Raw genomic sequence first — 23,540 nt, 5'->3', positions numbered from 1 at the left:
AGTTTCTATAAGGAAATAATTTCAGGAACTCAAAAGTTTACAAATAATAGATAGGGTGAGAAATGGCAGCTCCTTAAGTTGACAAGCCAGTTATACTCATTACAAATCTTTCTTTGTTCAAAGGAATAATTGTCTGAAAGGAGTAATCCCTGTGCTCCACACTAAGGTCCATTTTGAGTTTTAATCTACATACCATAGAGTGAGAGGCATCTTCCTTTTCCTCTATGTGATTTTATTTCCTGACTTCTAGACAAACGGGACTCTTGGCTCTATATTATAATAATATTCATTTTTTCAAGCACATACTATAGAGGCATGGTTATTTGAGAGAAAATTTTGAGTGAAAAATGTACTACATTTGACATTTCTTCCAAAACAGCACTATTTTTTACTATGAATTCTATTTTGCTTATGTATGGCATAGGATTGTTTATGGTGAGACATATACATACATGTATATGCATATATGTAAATACATACATATATGTAAATGTGCATATACATGTGTGTATATATACTGCAATATATTTATATGAATGTATGAGTTCATATACACATATACATATCTTTAAAAATGCTTCATGAAGAAATTCTTCTCTCTGAGCATACAGACAAAACTGATAGGAAAAAGATTTACCCCTTCAGGATTGTACTTCGCAAGCACCCCATTACCATGGAATTCTTCCAGAACATCTTTCAACTTCTTTGTTGAATCTACAAAAAGAAATATACAAAGTGTTTATATATGCTCAAAAAGAAATATACAAAGTGTTTATATATGCTCACAAAGTGTTATATATGCTTATTATATTTATATAGCCCACATAGAAAGATGCAAAACATGAATAATAAAAAGATAAAATATCACCAATGGAAAACCAAATTTTATAGATCAACATATACAACATTCTTCAACATTTTCTAAAAGCTGTTTAATCAGGAAATGGCAAATAATGGTAAATTACTGAGTCACATCCTGACAAAAAAATGGGGAAAAAAAGAACAGTAGAACAAAAGTTATTGCTTAAGAATGTTGCCACCAACTGTTGTGTGAATTAATGTGGAAATAAATAAATAGGTACTGTTTTTTCTTTGATAATGTAACATCTAAATCAATTAAATGAACTTACTTTAAAACAAAAAGAAAGAAACCAATCAATCATGTCAAAACTTCTAGTTGATATTTTTTGTATAATATTGCATTAAATAATAAAATCACTCATATTGCCTTTTATTGCATTTGGGTGATGACAAAATAATACTGTGCTAATGTTAAAATAATATTATAAACTAACAAATATTATTAGAATTAAAATATGTGCAGTTTGCTAAAATAGTATTTTCAGAGATAATTTTTGATCAAGCAATCTCAGATCTACCATGTACAAATAATTGTTAACAAATACAAATAAATCACCTAAATAGTCCAGTGAACATACTTTAAAAATTAGAAAATACATATATTTTCATTTATGAGAGTATGAGTAATTATTTCCTAGCACTTTATTTTAACTTGTGATTTGTTCTACCTTTTCCCAAGGTTCAATAGTACTTGAACTAGCATAAAATAGCTCACTTTTCAAAAATCTAATTTCCTACTGAAAAGTTCACTCTTAGTTTAGATCAAGTATACTGTGCCTACATTTTGTGAACTCTCACTGAGAATATATGGCTCTCTCACCTACTGTATATATGATTTGTATACCTGTATAAGAAACATATAAACTATATTTTGTGAACTAACATTTCAAATGTAAATATCTTTCATTTATTTTATATATGAATTGCATATCTTTTTGAAGTGAAAGTATCTTCATTTGGAATAAAGTTCACATTACATAATATTAACTATTGCAAATATTTGAAGTATATGATTCAGTATTTTCTTGCTGTTATACCAAACTCTCACATTATCCATTGCTCCATCACTTCCCTATTCTATCTTCCTATCAGAACCAGATTACAATTAATCTATTGTTTGTGTCCACAGATTTGCCTTTTCTGGGCATTGCATATAAAGAGATTCACATATTGCTCTGTGTCTGATTTCTTTCCCTGAGCACAGAATATTTAGATTTCATCCTTCTTGTAGCATATATCAGCACATCCTTCCTGTTGTACAAACTATTGAATACTCCATTGTATTGTTAAATTACTTTTTAAAATCAGTAAATATTCACTTAGGTTATTTCTAGGTTTGGATTAATATTTTGAATATTCAAATGTACAAGTTTTGTGTTATATGGTTGTATGTTTGTGTTTATGGCTATAGAATTTCTCAATCATATAGTAATCCCATGTTCAAACTGTTTGAGAAACTGCTAAATGGACTTTCACAAAGGCTGTTCCATTTTACATTCCCATCACTAATTGGTAAAGGGTATAATTTCCCACATTGATTCCATTTTAGTTTTTTAAATCTTTTTAAAAAATTATCACCCATGGATTTTCAGTGATTTGGTTTTGCACCTTATTACTTACTTGCTGATTACCTGATAATGTTGAACATCTTTCATTATACTTATTGGCTACTTGAATATTATTTAAAGAAATGTCTTCTCAGATCCTTTGACCAATTTTAACTGAGTTGTTTATTGTGTTAAAATTCTGTATAGTACATATTTTTCTGCTTGAAATGTATACATCTTCCTATAAATTTATTTTTCAGTAAATACTTTACTAGCACTTTTTGTCTGTAATCAGAGTTAATAGATTGCCACATCTCCTGCTACATTTTAAATTGCTGTAGGACAGAAATGGTATGTTTTCATTTTTGCACTGCTTTCTGTTTTATTAAAATGTTGAAACACTAGAATTGTAATAAATATTGCGATTCAGCTTGAGGTTAAGAGCTGGTTTAGCACATGCAAACCTCTGGTTTTCATTTTAGCCCTACTGTAACAAACTGGGATTACATCGATTTAATTAATCCCTGAATTACAACAAAATATGGTGATTGCTGAGACATGTATCTTCTCAGAAACTAATACTATATGTTTATCTGAATTAGGGAAGGGGAACAAAGAATGGTGAGACAAAAGACAATGGGGAAAACCAATGCAACAAGACAATATGTTGGACATGATCTGTACAACTTAAGGTGAGGAATTGGGCAGGGCAAGTAGGAGAAAAATGAGGGAAGGAGTAACAAGTTTGAGAAAAGTACTCATTACCTTACTTATGTAACAGTAGCCCCTATGTACATCACCTTCACAATAAAAAAGTTCTAGGCCTGTCCTAGAGCCCATCATTCTACCTACAATGAGAAGCATGGATATGGATATGGGAACAAAGTGAGACTCTGTGTAAAAAGTATCTAGCAAAATGAACTCCAAGACATGGAAACAAGAGGTTTTTTTGTTGTTATTGTTGTTTTTAATGTACTATGTGATTTCTTGTTTCTTTTGTATGTTCTTCCTCCTATGGTCTAGCCCCTGTTGTCACTGTATTTTATTTTGGTACCCAGGTATTGTATATACATTTATCTGAATTAGAGAAGGTAGTGGGAACAACAAAATGGTGAAACAAAGGACAAGGGGGGGACCAATGCAACAGGGATACTCAGAAGACAATATGTTGGAAATGATCTGTACAACTTGGGAATGAGGGGTGTGTGTGGGAATGAGGGAAAAGGTGACAAGTTTGACAAAAAATGTGTTTACTTACATAACTGTAACCCCTTTGTACATCACCTTGACAATAAAAATAAATAAATAAAACATACTCATGTAGAAATAAACCTTTACTTATAAATTTAAATGTAAAAATACAAAAGTAAGTTCATCTCTTATTTCTGCAGTCATCTTTGTAGATGATAAGGTTACTGTCTTTAGGAGAAACCTTTTATTTTTTTTCTTTCAAATGCAGATGTAGTCATCCATGTAAGGCTACGAAGTCAAACTTACACTGCTGTACACATTCTACAATATCAAGTCCCAATAGCAATGCTGATATTGACTATATCATAGCCCAATGATAAAATGAAGGTGGGAAAAATACTCCACGGGTTTCTTATTTATAAGCTTCCAGAGAATTTTGAAGGCATTGCCTAAGGTTAGCCCTTACATTTCAGGTTTCCTTAAGAGTAAATAAGGTATTCAGCAATTCATAAATGTTTCAGGAAGAGTACAAGCTGTTAAAATTATCTGCATCACATTTTAATGGCATATTGGTCTAATTGATTTATACTGGATTATTCCTGGTAAAAAAGATTATGACCTACATCAAGAGCCAAAAATGTTCATACACTTGATTCTTATTTCCGAGAACTAGGGCTCAACTATAATCTTGATTTGAGGCAATTGAATTCATATTCAGATGACTCACTGTTAATTCAACTTGTTCCTTTTCTAATTCTCAAGTTCAATTCCTGCATCTTGACATGATGGTTTCCTATCTATTCGGAACATTTTCTTCTTCTACTTTTGTCTCAATAACATTTCATGGGCTCTGCTTCTCCAAGACTAAGCACTTGACTTGTTCAGACAATTTTCTGAAGATGGGAATTTTGATGTGAAACACCACAGGGACACAGAAATCTGTAACCTTTCAGCAGAATTCCTTCATGCAGTTTACCTGTCTTCTTGGATTTTCAGTTGCACTGTGCTATGAAATTTCTACCACTATTCTTTAAATTTATGAAACTACATGCATGTCTTATTTTGCAATTTAGCTAATTTTCATTTTTTCCCTACCATACATCACTGTAAACATTCTTTTATTTTTGTTTATGCCACTCTGGCTTATGTTCTGTAAAAAACAACATTGGGGGAAAAAAGTTAAAAAAAAAAAAAAAGCAGAATGGATCCAGGTCTGGGTGTGACCTGCCCTTCAGGACAAGACAAATTTTCACTAAGGAAGTGACACTTAGATGACAAGCCTACAGGTAAAATATGGTATAAGTCACATCACAGCTAGTAACAAAGGTTCAAGTAAAAGAGCACAATGACAGAATCTGGGCTCAGCAATACTGAGAAATCCAGGCAGGCAGCCAGGCAGTTGTGAGCTGAAAGATCAATTCACAGTTAATACATATCTGTAATAGGATAAAGGTCTAGTGACCAGGAAGATTGGCAAATTAAGTGCTAGGCAGCCAGGTGCTCAGAAGCCAAGTCCAAACAGCTATTTAATCTTTGGAATATGGTCCAGGATGAATGCTCAATGAAAATAATTGAGTCTCCTAGTAAACAGTAAAGGATTCAAACTTGGGAGCACTTCTATGACACAATTCCAGAGCTGCTATGCTTGGTCAGTAGAACAAAAGACTTGAAGTACCATATGGATACCCACTGGCTAACAGATTCCAATATCAATATTCCCAGAAGTGACTTAATAGTAATAACCACATCAAAGAGAATGAATTTATTTGGGGTTATATTTTCTACCACCATAAGCATCACTGAAGAATGGAGTTGGTACCAAGTATCAAAATAGGAGTCATTCTACTCAGCAAACATCTTTGTTAAGTAATAGGTCAAGAAATGAATATCAGAGCTGAGAAAGTCGATTTTCTCTTGCCCCTTATCTCCTGCTGTGATGCCTGAGAAGTTCCATGAACTCTAAAGAACCCACGTCCTGTGAAATCTTTCATGTTGGCAGAGTCATGTGAATAAGTCTGAAAATTAAATGGTCTGAGAATTAACAAATTATTCAATAAAAATTAAATGCTCAATATTCAATGATTTAGTTTTACAATGTTCTAACACTTAAGTTAGAACTCTTAAGAAAGCAAAACATGTGAGCATGTGGAAATATTTATAAAATACCTAATGAGTCCTACTCATTTGTACATGATAAATGAAACATTCTTAGTATACATAACATCTCTGTAAACATATGTTAGAGTATAAATGAACTTTTGTGATTTCATTGTCTCTTTGCTTTTTTATTCTACAAGATACAACTACTCATCAAATTAGCCTAGAATGTACTTTGGAATAATAAAGAAATATAAAGCTGGATATTTGGACTTGACTCTTGACTCCAGAATGTTAACCCGATGTCCTGGTCACATTTTTATCCTGTCTGTGGCTTAGCATTGTAGTATTTAAAATTTAAATAATGATATGGAAATTACAATGTTGTGTTTGGAAAAGGGTCTAATATCTAATGTCTCTATCCCTTTCTCCATCCTAGAAATGACTCTTGACATACCACTTCTCTTCAAAACTTCCCTTTCACCTTCTGAAAGATGTAAGTACAAACTTAACCTTCTTGGCAACACAGGGAAGTACAAATCATACACGAATATTTAGAACCCCAATTATTTTTATACTTTTCAAATTTAAAATTCAATATCCAGCCATCCAATTACCAAAGCATCCTGTGAGAACGGATCTCTTTCTTTGTTCATGATGTTTTTTTTCTAGGGTTTCCTTCAGTCTCAGATAAAGTCAAAATATACTATTGGTTGTTACTTATCTATAACATTTAAAAAAAAAACCTTTCAGGATCCTATAGTAAAAACTTATTCTTCCATGAATATCTCATAATGACAGTCTTAACATCTATATTAGATTAATGCAGTGATTATACTTAACAGCATTACTTATAGCTTTCTATGTAGAATGCTTTAAAGTGTATCTTTGTTAGTGAATTTAAAATTCACAATGGGGCTGGGAAGGTGGCTCAGTGGTAGAGTGCTTGCCTTGCATGCCTGAGGCCCTGGGTTCGATTCCTCAGCACCACATAAGCAAAAAGAAAAAAGCCGGAAGTGGCGCTGTGGCTCAAGTGGTAGAGCACTGGCCTTGAGCTGAAGAGCTGAGGGACAGCGCCCAGGCCCAGAGTTCAGGCCCCACAACCGGACCCAAAAAAATAATAATAATAATTAAAATTCACAATGATTTCACCAAATATGTTTCCACAGAAAGAATTACTTGTTTAAAACTATACAGCTGAAATCACTCAAGTAAAGAGTTTAAAGAAGAATGTACTTTTTTACATGACTTAAGCTTATTATCTTTACTTTGGAAAAAGAACCAAGAGAATCTTAGAAATTGTCCAAGATAGCCAGTTAGAAATCTATGACTTTTATTTACTTGGTTCATATAATTTTATTATTTTAATTTTTATACTGTACAAAGGGGTTACAGTTACATGAGCAAGGTGATGAGTACATTTCTTATCAAGTATTGTTGCCTACTCCTTTGTTTTTCCCTTACCATCCCTTCCATATCCTCAACTACACTCCCCCCAACTCCCCAACCCCCTCCACCGCCCACCCAGCCTAAATTGTGAAGTTCAGTTTTCAACATAGTGTCTTATACGTCTCATTGATGCAATGGATCAATCTGTATCCCTAGTTAAACATTTTATTTATTCCCTTCCCCTCCTCAAATCATACCAATGTCAAATACAGTGAAAACAGGTGTTATATTGTGGTGGAGGGACATATAAAGCAACAAAAATCACATGGTACCTTATAAATATGTTAGAAACAATAGCAAGAAAGAAAAAAACCACTTATGTCCCTATCTTGTTTTCATTTCGCTTAACATCATCTTATCTGACCTTTTCTGCTTGTCCCAGACATATACTAGTTATTGCAAATAAGGGAAACCATGAGACCTATGTTTCTTTGGGCCTGGCTTACTTCACTTAATATTATTTTTTCCAGTTTTAGTACATAGAAATATTGGCCTCCTTTGATCAAATAAGATTTTAAACATCATGTCTACTTTTTTTTGCAAAATTAAAAACTAAATCATTGAGAGGGAGGGGAAAATAATGGAAGGGATGACATTGTACTTATACATCAATTTGTTGAATTGCAATTCTTTATTACAAGTACTTAAAGATAACAAAAATATTATTCTAATAAAATAACAAAACACAAAAGAATCTCATAGTTACTTTAAAAAGTGCTTTATTTTATTTAGGATTAAGGTTATATTTTTAAAACAGATCTAGAAAACACATAAAATATATGTATTGCTTTATGTACATAGCTCAAAGAACATTCAATTTTTCATATTTTATTTATTTCAAATAGTTATAGCATAAATGAATTTGAAGAACATTAAATTATTCATACTGTATATTTAGGGTAAAGCACAAAGAAAAGACTATACAGCATAAGTGAAAAAAGAAATGTTCTGGAAATACATTTCAATTGTGGCTCATGAAAAAACCTGTTTTTGTTTGTTCCAAAACAAAACACTAGTAATCATAGTTGCAATGAGAAAACCATGATGTACTCCACTGTTAACAAAAATTCATTAACATATAAAACACATTCCTATCATATACATTTTTTCAGTTTTATAAATCACGTTTTTAAATGACAGATTATAAGCGCATAATCTAAACCTTTATTTAACATGTTTCTCAGTTTCAGTATGGCTGTGTATTAATGAGGAAAAAAACAATCACATCCTCTGAGCTTTTGAATGCTTTGGGAGTTGGGACATGATGAATATTTTTATCTAGAACTGACTTCTGGTACTTATCATAACTTTTGTACCTTTGTTTTAGGTTATTTGTGTGTGTTGGGTGGGGGAGAGGTGGGTATGTGCTGGTCTTGAGACTTGAACTCAGGTCCTGTGTTCTGTCCCAGAGCTTTTTTGCTCAAGACTAGCACTCTACCAGTTGAGTGACAGCTCCACATCTGGCTTTTTCAGTGGTTAATTGGAGAAAAGAATCTCATGGACTTTCTTGCTTGTGATAGTTTCAAACCACAATCCTCCTATCTCAGCCTCTTGAGTAGCTAGGATTACAGGCATGAGGCAATAGCAACTATCAATTTTTATGAAAGATTTAATTGAGGTACTTTAAACTTCCATTTTTCTTTCAACAACAAAAAATGTAACGTAAGGGAAAGAGAATGATAGAGGGGATCAGACTGATGCGAATCAACTGTAAACATATGCAGAAATGACACATGGAAATAACCCCTGTATAACTTATGTAAGCTAATAGGCTTTATGTGTGTATGTATTATAAACTATGCCAACTTAAAATTTTTGTTATGGGAAATTTCTTCTCGTGGGCAATGGTATTGAATCAAAACATTTAATGAAATGCACTTAGAAGTTATCATTTTGAATATGCACATTATTAAAACATTTTAAACCCACACTATTTCAGAAGATGGCAATTGTATCCAATTTTTTGAGCTTTTGTGTGGGTGGTAAAACAAGAACTGAGAAACCATCGGGCTGGCAACAATACTGTATTCTCTAGTCACAGTGCTAATAGCATCCTGTTTTAGAACAATACAAAAGTACTAAATTTTCCAATTAGTTTCTAAATGGAAAATAAATTTCCAGTTCTCTGTACATTGGAAATAAACACAATATTCAGTAAAGTGAGAAAGCAAAAAAAAAATGTACCCTTTCGCACTCGTGTACACACTGTAAAAAATTAAATTTGCTCATAAATCTAAAAAGAACATAAAACTGCGAAATCATGAATTCTGATCGAAAATGAGAGAAAAGTACCAGGTTATTATTATGGCTTTATGTAACATGAGGTATTTACCATCTCAAAAGGCTGAGAAAGCTAAATGACAAAGAGAAATAACAACATACACATAACCACTAGTTCACAGACTTGCTTCTAGACCGTAGTCCTCTGATTGCTATAGGTTCATCTTAGAATATGACCACCTCTTTTCCCTCTAACATTGAGAACCTCCCTGCCAGATATGAGATTCTCTAATATTGAGAATATCTCTGTCAGATCACATACAAAGGGGTATCTTTGGTGATAGTTTCGTGAAACAGGATCTCTCAGAGTCAACATTCTTACATTCTTACTGTAAAAGCTTTCAACAAACTGCAATACTTTACTATCAGTAAAAACCTGCATCAGTGCCAGCTCAAGGTGTTGGCTGCTTGAGAAGAATGGCCTCTTGACCCATCTTCGCTGGATCTCAGGTATTCATCTGATAAGACCAAAGAAATTTCCACACATTCCAAGCACATTTGAAGACATTTTTAAAAAACGGCCATGGGTGGTGATGATTAAATAAAGGTATATACTTATGAACAAGACTGAGTTGGCCTGAGAGAACTGCTGTTCCTGTAACAATTCAGGTATTAAAATCAGGCATGTGCAGTTTGTGTGAGTGGAGGCTTCCCTATTCATACAGAGAATGACAGGATTCAACTACACAAGAAATCTCCATCAGGGGAACATTGTTCTTTTAAGTTTTTTCTTTTAAGTGAACACCATCTTATACATTTATTTGAATTTAAAAAGTTACCAAGAACACAAAGCGTCCAGAGTTAACACTCCTTGATGTTGGCAAAAATAAAAATAACTACGTATTTGATTATTTAAAACAAACAATATTTATTCTCTCTTAGGTCCGTAGCCCAGAAGTGGGAAGTCAATTATCATAGGGTTAGTTCTTTCTGAAGTCTTAGAGGGAGGAACTGTCCCATTCTTGTCCACTAAGTTTTAGGAGCTGCTAGAATCTCTTGGTGTTACTTGCCTTGTAGACTCAAGAAGCCCTCTGCCTCAGACCTCATTCTCTCTATGTTTTATGAAGACCAGTTGCCACTGGATTCAAGGGCAGTCCACCTTAAATTCAAGATGATGGCCTGAGATTTGTGACTTAATTGCATTTACAAAAACTGGTTTACACTTTAAAAACTTGAAAAAGGAAATCAAAACAGAACTTAGAAAGTGGCAAAAACTCCCATGCTCCTGGATTGAAAAGATTAACATCCTGAGAATGGCAATACTTCCCAAGGCTATCTACAAATTCAATGCGATACCTATCAATATTCCAACCTCATTCTTCAAGGAAATAGAAGAGGCAAACCAAAAATTCATATGGAAGAATAAAAGACCCCAAATAGCAAAAACGATCCTCAACAGAAAGAACAGAGCTGGAGGAATATCAATACCAAATTTCAAACTCTACTATAAAGCCATAGTAATCAAAACAGCTTGGTACTGGCACAAGAACAGACCTCAGGACCAATGGAATAGAACTGAAAACCTAGAAATGAACCTACAGACCTATAGCCATCTAATCTTCGATAAGGGGCCTAAAAAAATAGAATGGAGGAAAAACAGCCTCTTCAGTAAATGGTGCTGGCAAAATTGGTTAACTACTTGTAGAAAACTAAAGCTAGATCCTTATCTATCACCCTGCATCAGAATCAACTCCAAATGGATCAAAGACCTCAGAGTCAAAGCAGACACTCTGAAAACATTACAGGATGGAATAGGAGAAACCGTAAGTCTCCTTGGAACAGGCCTAAATTTTCTTAATAGAGACCCAGAAACACCACAAATCAAAGGAAGGTTGGACAAATGGGATTGCATGACTTTGCAGAGCTTCTGGATGGCAAAGGACATAGCTAGCAAGATCAAAAAAGCCGACGGATTGGGAGAAGATCTTCACTAGCCATACAATGGACAAGGGTCTCATATCTAAAATATACCTGGAACTCAAAAAATTTAATTCCCCAACAACAAATCTTCAAAGAAACAACTGCCCAATAAATAAGTGGGCTAAAGATTTAAAGAGAAACTTCTCTGAAGAGGAAAGAAAGATGGCCATTAGACCCATGAAGAAATGCTCAATCTCCCTAGCCATAAAAGAAATGCAAATCAAAACAACATTGAGATACCACCTCACCCCACTTAGAATGGCTATAATCAAGAACTCTAATAACAACAGATTCTGGAGGGGTTGTGGACAGAGGGAACCTTACTGCATTGTTGGTGGGACTGTAAACTTGTTCAACCACTTTGGAAAGTAGTATGGAAGTTCCTCAAAAAACTCCACATAGAGCTCCCCTATGACCCAGCAATCCCACTTTTGGGCATTTACCCAAATGTTCATAAACAAGACCACACTAAAGCTACCAGCAGGACTATGTTTACTGCAGCCTTATTTACCATAACTAAGATATGGAACCAGCCCAGATGCCCCTCAGTTGATGAATGGATCAAGAAAATGAGGTATATATACACAATGGAATTCTATGCCTCCATCAGAAAGAATGACATTCCCATTTGTTAGGAAATGGAAAGACTTCGAAAAAATTATATTAAGTGAAGTAATCCAGACCCAAAGAAACATAGGTTCCATGGTTTCCCTTATTTGCAATAACTAGTATATGTATGAGTCAAGCAGAAAAGGTCAGTTAATTTGATGTTAGGGAAATGAACCCTAAGATATGTATCCAAATGATTTTTTTCTTTCATGTGATTATTTCTAACACATTTATAAGATTATTTCTTTGTTGTTTTGTATGTCCCTCCCCCATAGTATAACCCCTGCTTTCACTGTATTTGATGTCGGTATAATTTGTGGAGGGGAAGGGGAAAAACAAATCGTTTAAATAGGGATACAGGTGGACCCATTGCAACAATGAGATGTACAAGTCATTATGTCGAAAATGAACTTTACAACTTTGGTTGGGGGGAGGAGGGTTGGGTGGAGTGGGAGATGGGAAGGGATGTGAAGGGTAAACAAAGGAGGAGGCTGCAATGCTTGATAAGAAATGTACTCATTATATTGCCCAGGTAATCGTAATCCCTCTGTACAGTATTTTCACAATTAAAAAAAACAAAAACAAAAAACAAAAACTGGTTTTCTAAATGAAGGCACTCTTAGTTACCAGAGGTTTGGCTTGATAATATCTTTTTTTTTTTAATACAATTTAACTCACTAGATGCTAGCTTTAGGAGAAAATTGATGGGATCATCAATCAAAACTATTCAAGCATTTCTGCATTAAAAAAATTTAAAAGAATTTGGTAACATTTTCTGTATTGGCATGTTAGCTTAGTTCTCTGGAAAGCACACTAAAAACTGGTATTTATTTATTTTTTTTTAAAAAAGGTCCATGCTAAATAAGACAGATAAAATAAGAGGAAGAAAAAAGAAGTAAAAGAACTGGGTAGCAAGGACTTAGACTTTAAGAAAGTCTCCTCCAGACCTAGCTGGCCATGCCCATTGAAAAAGTTTTGTTCATAAAAAAATGTTCATTCTCGTTATTCCCACACCTGATCATTGTTTGGGAACAAAGAGTTCAGGGAGATCATAGCTCTGGGTGAACACTAAAGCAAATGCAAACTCCAATGCCTAAATGATCAGAAAGGATTCAACTCTCATATGACACTCTTCCTGTCATCAGTCCATAAAACTCCAATTGAAAAAGAAAAAAGAAAAAAAAAAACATTTTGCAAACACAGCTCTTCTGATTTCTCCAGCAACCTCCTGGAAGGATTTCAGGACATCCTGCTAGTATTGCTAATTATGAGATGATATCCAAATGATTTTTATGTCTCCCAATATCATGGTTATTATTGAAGCCAAAAGATATTGGCAACTTGGAAGGCATATTCCCTGATATTGATGATGTTGTATTCTTAGTAGATATGAATAAAAATGACTCTGCTCTAATAAAAAATAATTTAATGCACCTGACAGCAAGAAAGCACTTAATTGATCAACTGAGTTACAGGAAGGGCCTATGCTTCATAATAAAACATGAAGCAAACAAAAAATTCTATGGTTCGTCATTGAACTTCCAAGATTATTATGATCAAAGCTATGTAAACCAACTATCATTATCTTGCAGAGAGGCACAATGTCCTGTATTGAGCAATGAAAATATAGATATAATTACATGCAATTTTATTATACTTCATATTTATTGTTTTGAAAAAAAGAAAGCACAAGTATTTGAAGGAAATTTTTACAATAACACTTAAGCAATAGTACGGACTACATCTTTCGTCTTTTTCTATTTATCATTGAACCTCACTTGGAATTCAGTGCTTAAAAACAAATTTAAAAAAACAAAGAAAAACCTTGCTTGTTGATTATGCTGTTTCTTGAAGAATTACTTTTATCCATTGTTTTTACCATATGTATTCTTCATTTTTTAGGAAGAAAATGTAATTTGTATGTAATACACATAGTTACAAGGCAGCATTATTAGATTTTGCATATGTAAGCACTAATATATATACAAAACATGAAATAATTTTTGAAACACTAAGTAATTTGGTGGTTTATGTTATGCAAATTTTTGTCGAGTTTTATATAGGTTTTAAATATTTACTATTACTTAAGAAATTCTGGTTTTTATATGTTGAGATTCATGTTTATTAAAAATAATCACATCCAGGTGCTTCTCACTGAAGAAAATTAATATTATTCAATACATGTTGGATAATGCAGTAAGCTTAAATAATGAACATGAATGTATTGCCTAACAGAAAATAGAAGTGCTAAGAAGTATACAGTCAATAAACCCAAAGTAAGTGGAAATTCACAAAGAGACCACAAGAGTAAAAAATAAAATAAAATAAGGACACTGGAGTTTAAATAAATGGATTAGAAGCTCTAATGAATTTTGAAAAATCACAGTCTTCAATATTAAGTAGCCTATATAAGGGGTCTTTTCTTCATGTCTATAATGCAAAATGTAAAATGTCTATAGGGAAAGACAGGGAAAGATATAGTCAACTTTCCTCTGCCTAAGGGAGATTACTGGAGGAGTCTATTTAAGGATGTTTATAGCTAACGAGAAACGATATCCCCAAGCAATGGAAAGGATCCATACACTGGTAAAATCCAAAGTGAATTCTTTTGTGTTACATCCCATCATACATCATGACAAAAGCAATATCTGATTAACAGATTCATTCTACCTAATGTAACATATTTTTTTTTGAATCCACATTTTTCTTGAGTTCTTGTACACCTAATTCAAAGGGAAACTTTCCTAGATACTAAGCTCATTTTCTTAAAGGTGTGACTTTTGTAAATGGGCTTCCGAGCCAGTTGGCTCCTTTGGTCTTGTTCTTTACTTGTGTAAGGGATATTCAACTTTGCTTCCAGAATTGTGAGACAAACAAGGACCAATGAAAGGCCTGTGTGAAAGATTGAGCTGAAAAGGTTTTCAAGCACTAAATGAATCTTGAAGTTGTCACTGTAATAAGCAATAATGGAGAAGGACTATGAAAGCATTTTGTCCAAAATTAGAGATGATCTAGAGAAGTACCAATTAAATAAGGGAAATCCTAAGAATTAAATCTCACTTGTTAAATTGCAAGAGTTTTATCAAAAGTATCTTGTTTAGACACATAGAAAATATTAGTCTAAAACACTTGTATACTTAATTCCACTTAAACACATAAAATTACAAAAAATCAAGAGAAGGTAGTATGAAAGAGAAATTACTGTTTAAAATATTTTTAGAACTCTTAAGTTTCTGCCGAGCACATGTAGCTCATGCCTATAATCCTAGCTACTCAGGCGGCTGAGATCTGAGGATCCCAGTTCAAAACCATCCCGGACAGGAAAGTCTGTGAGACTCTTATCTCCAATTAACCAGCAAAATACCAGAAGTGGTGCTGTGGCTCAAGTCGCAGAATGCTTGCCTTGAGCTGAAGAGCTCAGGGACAGTGCACAAGCTCAGAGTTCAAGTCCCACAACCAACAAAAGAAAATAAAACTTATTTCCCCCTATTCATTGATGATTACTCATTATTTTAACAGTATTTTTTAAATACTGCTACAAATAATATTAACTGATTAATGGCTTTTAAATAGCTGGGCCTTTGAACATACTGTCTAAATCTTAATTCAATTTACAATTGCATATCAATCCTATGTTTTTCAATATTACAATCTATATAGTCACATTCACTGTCTTTTAGAAATCATTAAATTTCCTAAGGAAGTCTGAGTTAATAAAGACAGATGGTCAACTAAGTGAAATTGGCAGCCAATTTATCTAAATTTGTCAGACTTTTGAAAAGTAATTTATTATATTGTCTTCAAATTCAGTTTCTTCCTTCCCTGCTTTACTCGTCTTACCATAACAGATTGCTTTACATAATTTGGCTATTATTGTCCAGATTGATTTCATATTACATGGTATGTTTTCCTTTGCTTTTAAGCAGGAAGGGGTCAATTGGTTTAGAAGCAAAATCATTGTAATTTTTTTTATTTTTTTATTATTAACGCTCTTCAAAAAAAAGAAATCAGTCGTGTGTGTGTGTGTGTGTGTGTGTGTGTGTGTGTGTGTGTGTGTGTGTGTGTGTGCTAGTCCTGAGACTTGAATTTAGTGGTTGGATGCTGTCCTTGAGATTTTTTGCTCAATAAAAATAGCACTACCACTTGAGCCACAACTCCATTTATGGCTTTTTTTTTCCTTTTCCTTTTTGGTGGTAGTTAATGGGAGATAAGAGTCTCGTGGACTTTTCTGCCTAAGTTGGCTTTGAGCCATGATCCTTAGAGCTCAGCCTCCTGGTCTCAACCTCCTGTAGGTAGGATTACAGACATGAGCCATTGGCATCAGGCTCAGTTGGATACTTTTTAAAAGCACCTTTAATTTTTAAGCATGAAAACAAACACAACAATCAGTATATTGGTATCTTCCTGGAACATTTTTTAAATAAGTAGACATAAAGAAATATTTATAAAATTGGGATCAGAAAATACAAAAATGTGATTAGGGACTATAAAGCATTGCCAGAACATTTTTCACCTCATATATGTTAAACAGCTATTTTCCTAATAATTATATATATATATATATCAATGCCCTCAATATTATTTTCTAACAATATTTCCTATGTATTTGTACACAACCATCCTCATATTGAGCATTTAAGGTGCTGTAAATTTTTTATTACTCTTAATTTTTAAATTTTATTTATTTTGCCAGTCTTGGAACTTGAACTCAGGGCCTGGGCTCTGTCCCTGAGCCTCTTTGTGGTAAGGCCAGTGCTCTACCACTTGAGCCACAGCACCACTTTAGGCTTTTTTTCTTAGTAGTTTTTTAGAGATAAGAATTTCACAGACTTTCCTGCCCAGGATGGGTTTGAATCATGGTCCTCAGAACTCAGCCTCGTGGGTAGCTAGGATTACAGGCGTGAGCCAGTAGTGCCTGGCTATTACTCTTAATTTTTTTTTTTGCTTGATTTTTTTTTAATTGTGAAAATACCGTACAGAGGTAAGGAGTATATTTCTTATCAAGCATTGTTGCCTCCTCCTTTGTTTCCCCTTCCCATCCCTTCCCATTCCCCCCCTCCAACCCCCCCATCGACAAAGTTGTAAAGTTTGTTTTTCAACAGGACTCTTATGATTTTTAAGGAAGAAAAATTTTCACAACTTAGAAACACATTTCATTCTACACTTAGCCCAAATTCCTAAAATCAACATAGATACGTCAAAGGTTTCACCAAATTTGAGACTATTTTGAAAAGGAAAAAAAAAAGATGAGAAATCTAGTTAATTTGATGTTTTGCTACTGAGGACTGAGTTTTGTCAATAAAACATGCAAATAATTTATATATGAAGCAAAGCTTATATAAGAGTGATATAATCTATAACAAACATGAGCAAATAAAAATACCACATTAATATAGATTTCATGTCACTATGAATTAATTAAGTAGACCTAAGAATTAAAAGTTCTGTTTTACTTGCATTGTATCTGGGTGATTGAGAACTCATTATCATGCTGTGAAGATGAAGGATTAAACAAAAAAATATTCTGGTACAGAATTAGGAGACTTTTGTTAACAGGAAAATATCTTTCAAGGGCACTATGATAATAATGGTGATGATAATGATGATGATGGTGGTGGTGGTGATATGGTATTGATGATAGCAATAACTATGATGATGATGAAAATGATGATGGTTTTCATCTGTAAATAAAGATAACAACTAGGACATTCTCTAAATCTTTCCTTTTCTTTCTTTCTTTCTTTCTTTCTTTCTTTCTTTCTTTCTTTCTTTCTTTCTTTCTTTCTTTCTCTTTCTTTCTTTCTTTCTTTCTTTCTTTTTCTTCCTTCCTTCCCTTCCTTCCTTCCTTTCCTTCCTTCCTTCCTTCCTTTCTTCCTTCCTTCCTTCCTTCCTTCCTTCCTTCCTTTCTCCCTTTCTCCCTTCCCTCCCTTCCTCTTTCCCTCCCTCCCTCCCTCCCTCCCTTCCTCCCTCCCTGCCTCCCTCCTTTCTTTCTTAGAGTTTCTTTCTTTTTATTCTCTCTCTCTTTCTTTCCTTCTTTCTTTCTTTTCTTTCTCTCTCTTTCTTTCTTCCTTTCTTTCTTTCTTCCTTTCTTTTTTTCTTTCTTTCTTTCTTTTGCCAAGGCTAGCACTTTACCACTGGAGCTGCAGCTTTTTCTGTTCATGTGGTATTGAGGAATTGAACCCAGGGCTTCATGAATGCTAGGCAAGCACTCTTCAACTAAGCCACATTCCCAGTCCAAAACTTTTCATTTCTCAGTCTGTCTGTCTATCTATCTATCTATCTATCTATCTATCTATCTATCTATCTATCTATCTATCTATCTATCTATGTCTATCTATCTATCTATCTAGCTAGCTAATCTATCTGTCTGTCTGTCTGTCTGTCTATCTCTCTCTATATATATACATAATATCTTAAGAAAATTAGTATCACTAAATTCCTTAGTTTTTTCATAATACCATCTAGCACATAAAATAGTGATTTGTGTGTACTACACAGATGACAATAAAATCTAGTTTTAAATGCTGTGCTACTTAATCAATCTCATTTCATAAGTTTATATGACAATAAAGAAAGAATTGATATTCCATATCAATGATTCTATACTATACTTCTTTGTACATGGAACTATTCTTCCATTGTCTTATCTTTAAGTGAAGAGAAAAAATTTACTTGTGGTCTCATACAAAGTCATATTTATAAAGAATTGGTGCAAAGTAAATATGAGGGATGTAAATGAAAATAACTTGTTTTCCAAGAAGTAACTGAAGCACTAATAGATTCATTGTTTTTGTTTGTTTTCCTGGCAGTACTGATATTTGATCTCAGGGCCTTAAACTTGGTAAGCAATCCTCTCCTTTGTGTGTTGTTGTTGTTGTTGTTTTACTTTTTCATTAGGTATTGCTAAGATAGGCCTTTACAGTTTTGTTCTATTTTGGCCTGGGACCACCATCTACCTATATATGGGCTCCGAAGCAGATTGGATTACAGGTATATATCCCCACATGTGGATCGATTGAAGTGGAGCCTCACAAACTTTTTGCCTAGGCTGACCTCAAACTACATTTCTCCTAATCTCTACATCTGATGTAACTGGGATTATAGGCTTTGGATACAACACTCAGCCATATTCTATAATTTAATCATGGCATCCAACTAAGGAATGGAAAAGACTGATTTCTTTCATAGTAAGTGGTTATTTTTTACTGCAAATATTTCTTACACATAAAATTATAAATTTAACAGAAAAGAATAAAGATAATAATCAAATTAACAGCCACATCGCATTTAAACTTTCAATGTCAAGAACAGTAGTGAAATGGCTTTGGTGCCCTACTCCTGTCATTAGTGCAGACTCAGAGGTAAGTATTCCATGAGTTTCTGTTTGTGATTGTCATTGTCTTAATTTATGGTATGTGTGTATTCGTAAACAATGGTACTTTTACACAGATTTACTGTTATTCAGATTATATTACTTACTATTCTGAAAAATAGTTTTAAAATTATGTTCATGGAATGAACATAATAGTATGGATGAATCTATTTTTTGCTCAAGCATTTTCACTGCTATATAATAAATGTAATTCACTTAGCAGTCTTTTGTTAATGAATTTTCTAGTGGCTTAAATATTACAGTCATAAAACAATGTTTCTAAAATTATATATCCATCAGTGGATGAATATAGACATACAGAAGTTTATTAGAGAAATGACTTATAATTGCTAAATCCTAGTGTACATCAATTTTCATATTATAAGAAAGTACTAATTCTATAATATTTCCTCTCAAAAGATAATTATTTCAGTTTATACTTCTATAACATCACATTTTTTTCATTCATGGGCTCACAAATGTGAATTGTTATCAATTGTTATTATAACTGATCTATAAATATTTCTACTTTGTTTTTTCATTTTTATTATCTTTAAGAAATTTTATGAAGGAGTCACCATTTAACAAAGCATTTTATGAATGTAATATATCTTGATCAGTGTCTCCTGTTTAGCTTTAATTGGCATCTTCACATTTGATCTTTAGCTGAGCACCTTACCTGTTATTTTAAATATATGAAACTGTGTTGTATCAAATTCCTTACAGTTGTCTTACTGACTCATAAAGGTTCTTTTTGTATTTAGGAGCATGATGCATTGTTAGTTGTGTTTACTAGTACACCTATTGGTTATTTGATTTTGCACTTTTTCAACATTGAATTCATATTAACAAGAAGCTTCTTATTTCAAACTAGACATACCTTCATTTTCCTTCTATGATTTGTAATAGCTTATGTATATCCTAATAAATCCTTTCCTAGTATCAGTCCAAAAATATTGTGCCTTCCCAATATGTCTATATTACAATAGATATTACAGTTCCTCTGTGTGTGTGTGTGTGTGTGTTGTGTATGAGAGACAGAGAGACACAGAGACAGACATAGACAGAAAGAGAGAAAAGCAATAGTAAACATTTTTAAATTTTTTTTGTAGAGATTTAGTTGGCCAGCTCAATTGTTTCTCTTCTTTGTTATTTATTTATTTCTTCTTGATACTGGAGTTTGAACTTGGGACCGCATACTCACTTGACCTACTGGCTGAGCCATGGTCTTAACACTCAAGCCAGGCATGCAGCCCAGTAAAGGTGGCATCACCGACTTTTCTGCCTGTGATGGCTTTGGACTACTGGTTTTGTTCTCCAGACTTCAATTATTTGAGGAGCTAGGATTGCAAATATGAGCCATTGGTGACTAGATATTCTTTCAAAATTTTGTTAATAACACCTTCATCATAAAGTTTCCATTTATATCAAATCTATTGGATGGTTCTTACTTCACTAATTTATCTATTATATCATGATAGTATGATTAAAATAAACATTATTTTATATGGTGCTTTCCACATCTTGATTCCTTTTAGGCAAAAAATTGCTGTTACTGTTCTGTTCATTTAACCATTAAAATCCATTTCCTTTGCAATATCGTATTTCTTAATTTCACTAAGATGTTTATTATAATACGAATTAATTCATAATGTAATTAATGTGTCTATTTTCAGTACTGTATCTTCCTTGTAAGGAACATAGAATATTCTTTCATATACGTAGATTGAATAGTTTTACATACAGTTTTCTTATTTTCTCCATTAGAAATTTAGATTTTTTTAAAATTTATTTTCAGGAAATTGTACTTTTCTTTCGATTTTAAATGAAGTATTTGTTTTCTTTTCATTCAATTTCCTAGTAAAAGGAAATATAAACCTAGCAAATGAAAATGTAATTTTATTTATATTATATGAATTTATCTCTGTATTACTCTTACTAATATCAACCTGACCACTCCAGTTGATAATTTTCAAAATTGTCCAGAATCTCTTCACAGTAAGAAAAATAGACAAATGATGGATTGTAGGGAGCCGAGGCGAGACTCCGCCCACTCCCTTGCAGCTTTGAGGTTTCCACCCCAGACGGTGCTTGGTGGGAGGCCTGGGCTGTGCGCGTGCACGAGCCAGGTAGAGCCCCCAGCCAATCCCATGACACCTGGTGACGGTGAAAGGCAGGCGACCAACAATAGAAAGACCCGCGTTCCGATTCTCCTATATAAGCGGCTGTGTTTCGGGTGCACGCTCTCTCGCGCCCAAGCTCTCCTACAACTAAAAGGCTCTCCAATAAAGCGTGATCTGAGAAGACTCCTGGTGTGGTGGTCGTTTTTCCTCGCTGGTCGAGTAGACGGTCACTACAATGGATAAATTGACTCTCCTATTCTATATCTTACATCATCTTTCTTTACTGACAAAAATCTGATAATGAAGTCTGGTGCCACTGTTTCACACTTGCAATCATAGTTACTCAGGACACTAAGAACTGAGGATTGCATTTCAAAGCTAGCCCAGGAAGTCAAATCTAAGAGATATTTATCTCCTTTGCTTAAAAGATACAATGGGTTGTTTAAGTGGTGGAGTACCTGCTTTGAGCGAAAATGCTGAATGAAAGCACAGGTGCTGAGTTAAAACTTCAGTACTGTCACATAACATGCATAAAAAGAAAAAACTTATATTGGTGCAACATTGAAAAAAATCATTGACAATGACCAAGAGAAGTACTGATCACTGTGTTAACTAAGTGCTTGATTTTAAAGAAATTCTACTTGAATGATTTGCCATTGAAATAAACATTTGTTACACAACTTGGTTGAATAATTCTTATTTTTTCTAAAGATTTTTAGTAAGTTTTTTATTGTAAAAATACTGTACAGAAGGGTTACAGTTACATAAGCAAAGTAATGAGTACATTTCTTATCAAGCATTGTTGCCTCCTCCTTTGTTTTTCCCCTACCACCGCTTCCCTCCCACCTCCTCAACTACACTCCCCCACTCCCTAACCCCGGCACCTAAATTGTAAAGTTCGTTTTTCAACATAGCATCTTGTACATCGCATTGTTGCAATGAGTCAACCTGTATCCCTATTTAAACAATTAATTTTTTCCCTTCACCTCTCCAAATTATACCAACTTCAAATACAGTGAAAACAGGGGTTATATCATGGTGGAGGGACATACAAAGCAACAAAAAAATCACATGGTACCTTATAAATATGTTAGAAACAATAGTAAGAAAGACAAAACCACTTGTGTCCCTATCTTGGAGTTCATTTCATTTAACATTGTCTTTTTTATAGTTTACTTTGTTTTATTAATTTTATCTTCCTTTTTATGTTTTTATTGTGAAAATATTATACAGAGGGGCTTCAGTTACATGAGCAAGGTAATGAGTATATTTCTTACCAAGCATTGTTCCCTCCTCCTCCTTTGTTTTTCCCCTACCATCCCTTCCCTTCCATCTCCACAGCTACACTCCCTCCTACCCCCTAAATTGTAACGTTCATTTTTTGACATAGCATCTTGTACATCTCATTGCTGCAATGGGTCCACCTGTATCCCTATTTAAACAATTTGTTTTTTTTCCCATCCCCTCCCCAAATTATACCAACATCAAATACAGTGAAAACAGAGGTTATACCATGGAAGCGGGACATACAAAGCAACAACAACAACAACAAAAATCACGTGGTACTTTATAAATATTAACATCATCTTATCTGATCTTTTCTGCTTGTCCAGACATATACTAGTTATTGCAGATAAGGGAAACCATGGGACCTATGTTTCTTTGGGCCTGGCTTTCTTCACTTAATATATTTTTTCCCCAAGTCTTTCCATTTCCTAACAAATGGGGCAATGTCATTCTTTCTGTTGGAGGCATGGAATTCCACTGTATATATATTCCACATTTTCTTGAACCATTCATCTTCTGAGAGGCATCAGGGTTGGTTCCATATTTTAGCAATGGTAAATAATCCTTCAATAAACTTAGTTGTACTGGTAGCTTTAGTATGATCTTGTTTGTAATCATTAGGGTAAATGCCCAAAAGTGGGATTGCTGGGTCATAGGGGAGCTCTATGTGGAACCTCCATACTGATTTCCAAAGTGGTTGAACAAGTTTACACTCCCACCAACAATGCAGTAAGGTTCTCTTCTGTCTACATCCCCTCCAGCTTCTGTTATTATTAGAGTTCTTGATTTCTTGATTATAGCCAT

At 33.7% G+C, this 23,540-nt stretch overlaps 1 protein-coding gene across 5 annotated transcripts in view; it reads right to left on the bottom strand.

Annotated features, from left to right (window-relative positions):
* Dgkb (diacylglycerol kinase beta) overlaps positions 1-23,540 on the bottom strand; it is a 617,161-nt gene that overhangs the window by 480,213 nt on the left and 113,408 nt on the right. For all 5 annotated transcript variants that reach the window (XM_069996159.1, XM_069996161.1, XM_069996163.1 and 2 more), the window contains exon 3: positions 638-714. In XM_069996159.1, the coding sequence (XP_069852260.1) occupies positions 638-714 (77 nt within the window). The remainder of the gene's footprint in view (positions 1-637; positions 715-23,540) is intronic.

Source organism: Dipodomys merriami, unplaced genomic scaffold (assembly GCF_024711535.1).
Source record: "Dipodomys merriami isolate MVZ:Mamm:240054 unplaced genomic scaffold, mDipMer1.0.p SCAF_5, whole genome shotgun sequence".
Taxonomy (NCBI): Eukaryota; Metazoa; Chordata; class Mammalia; order Rodentia; family Heteromyidae; genus Dipodomys; species Dipodomys merriami.
This window is presented reverse-complemented; position numbering and strand designations above follow the sequence as displayed.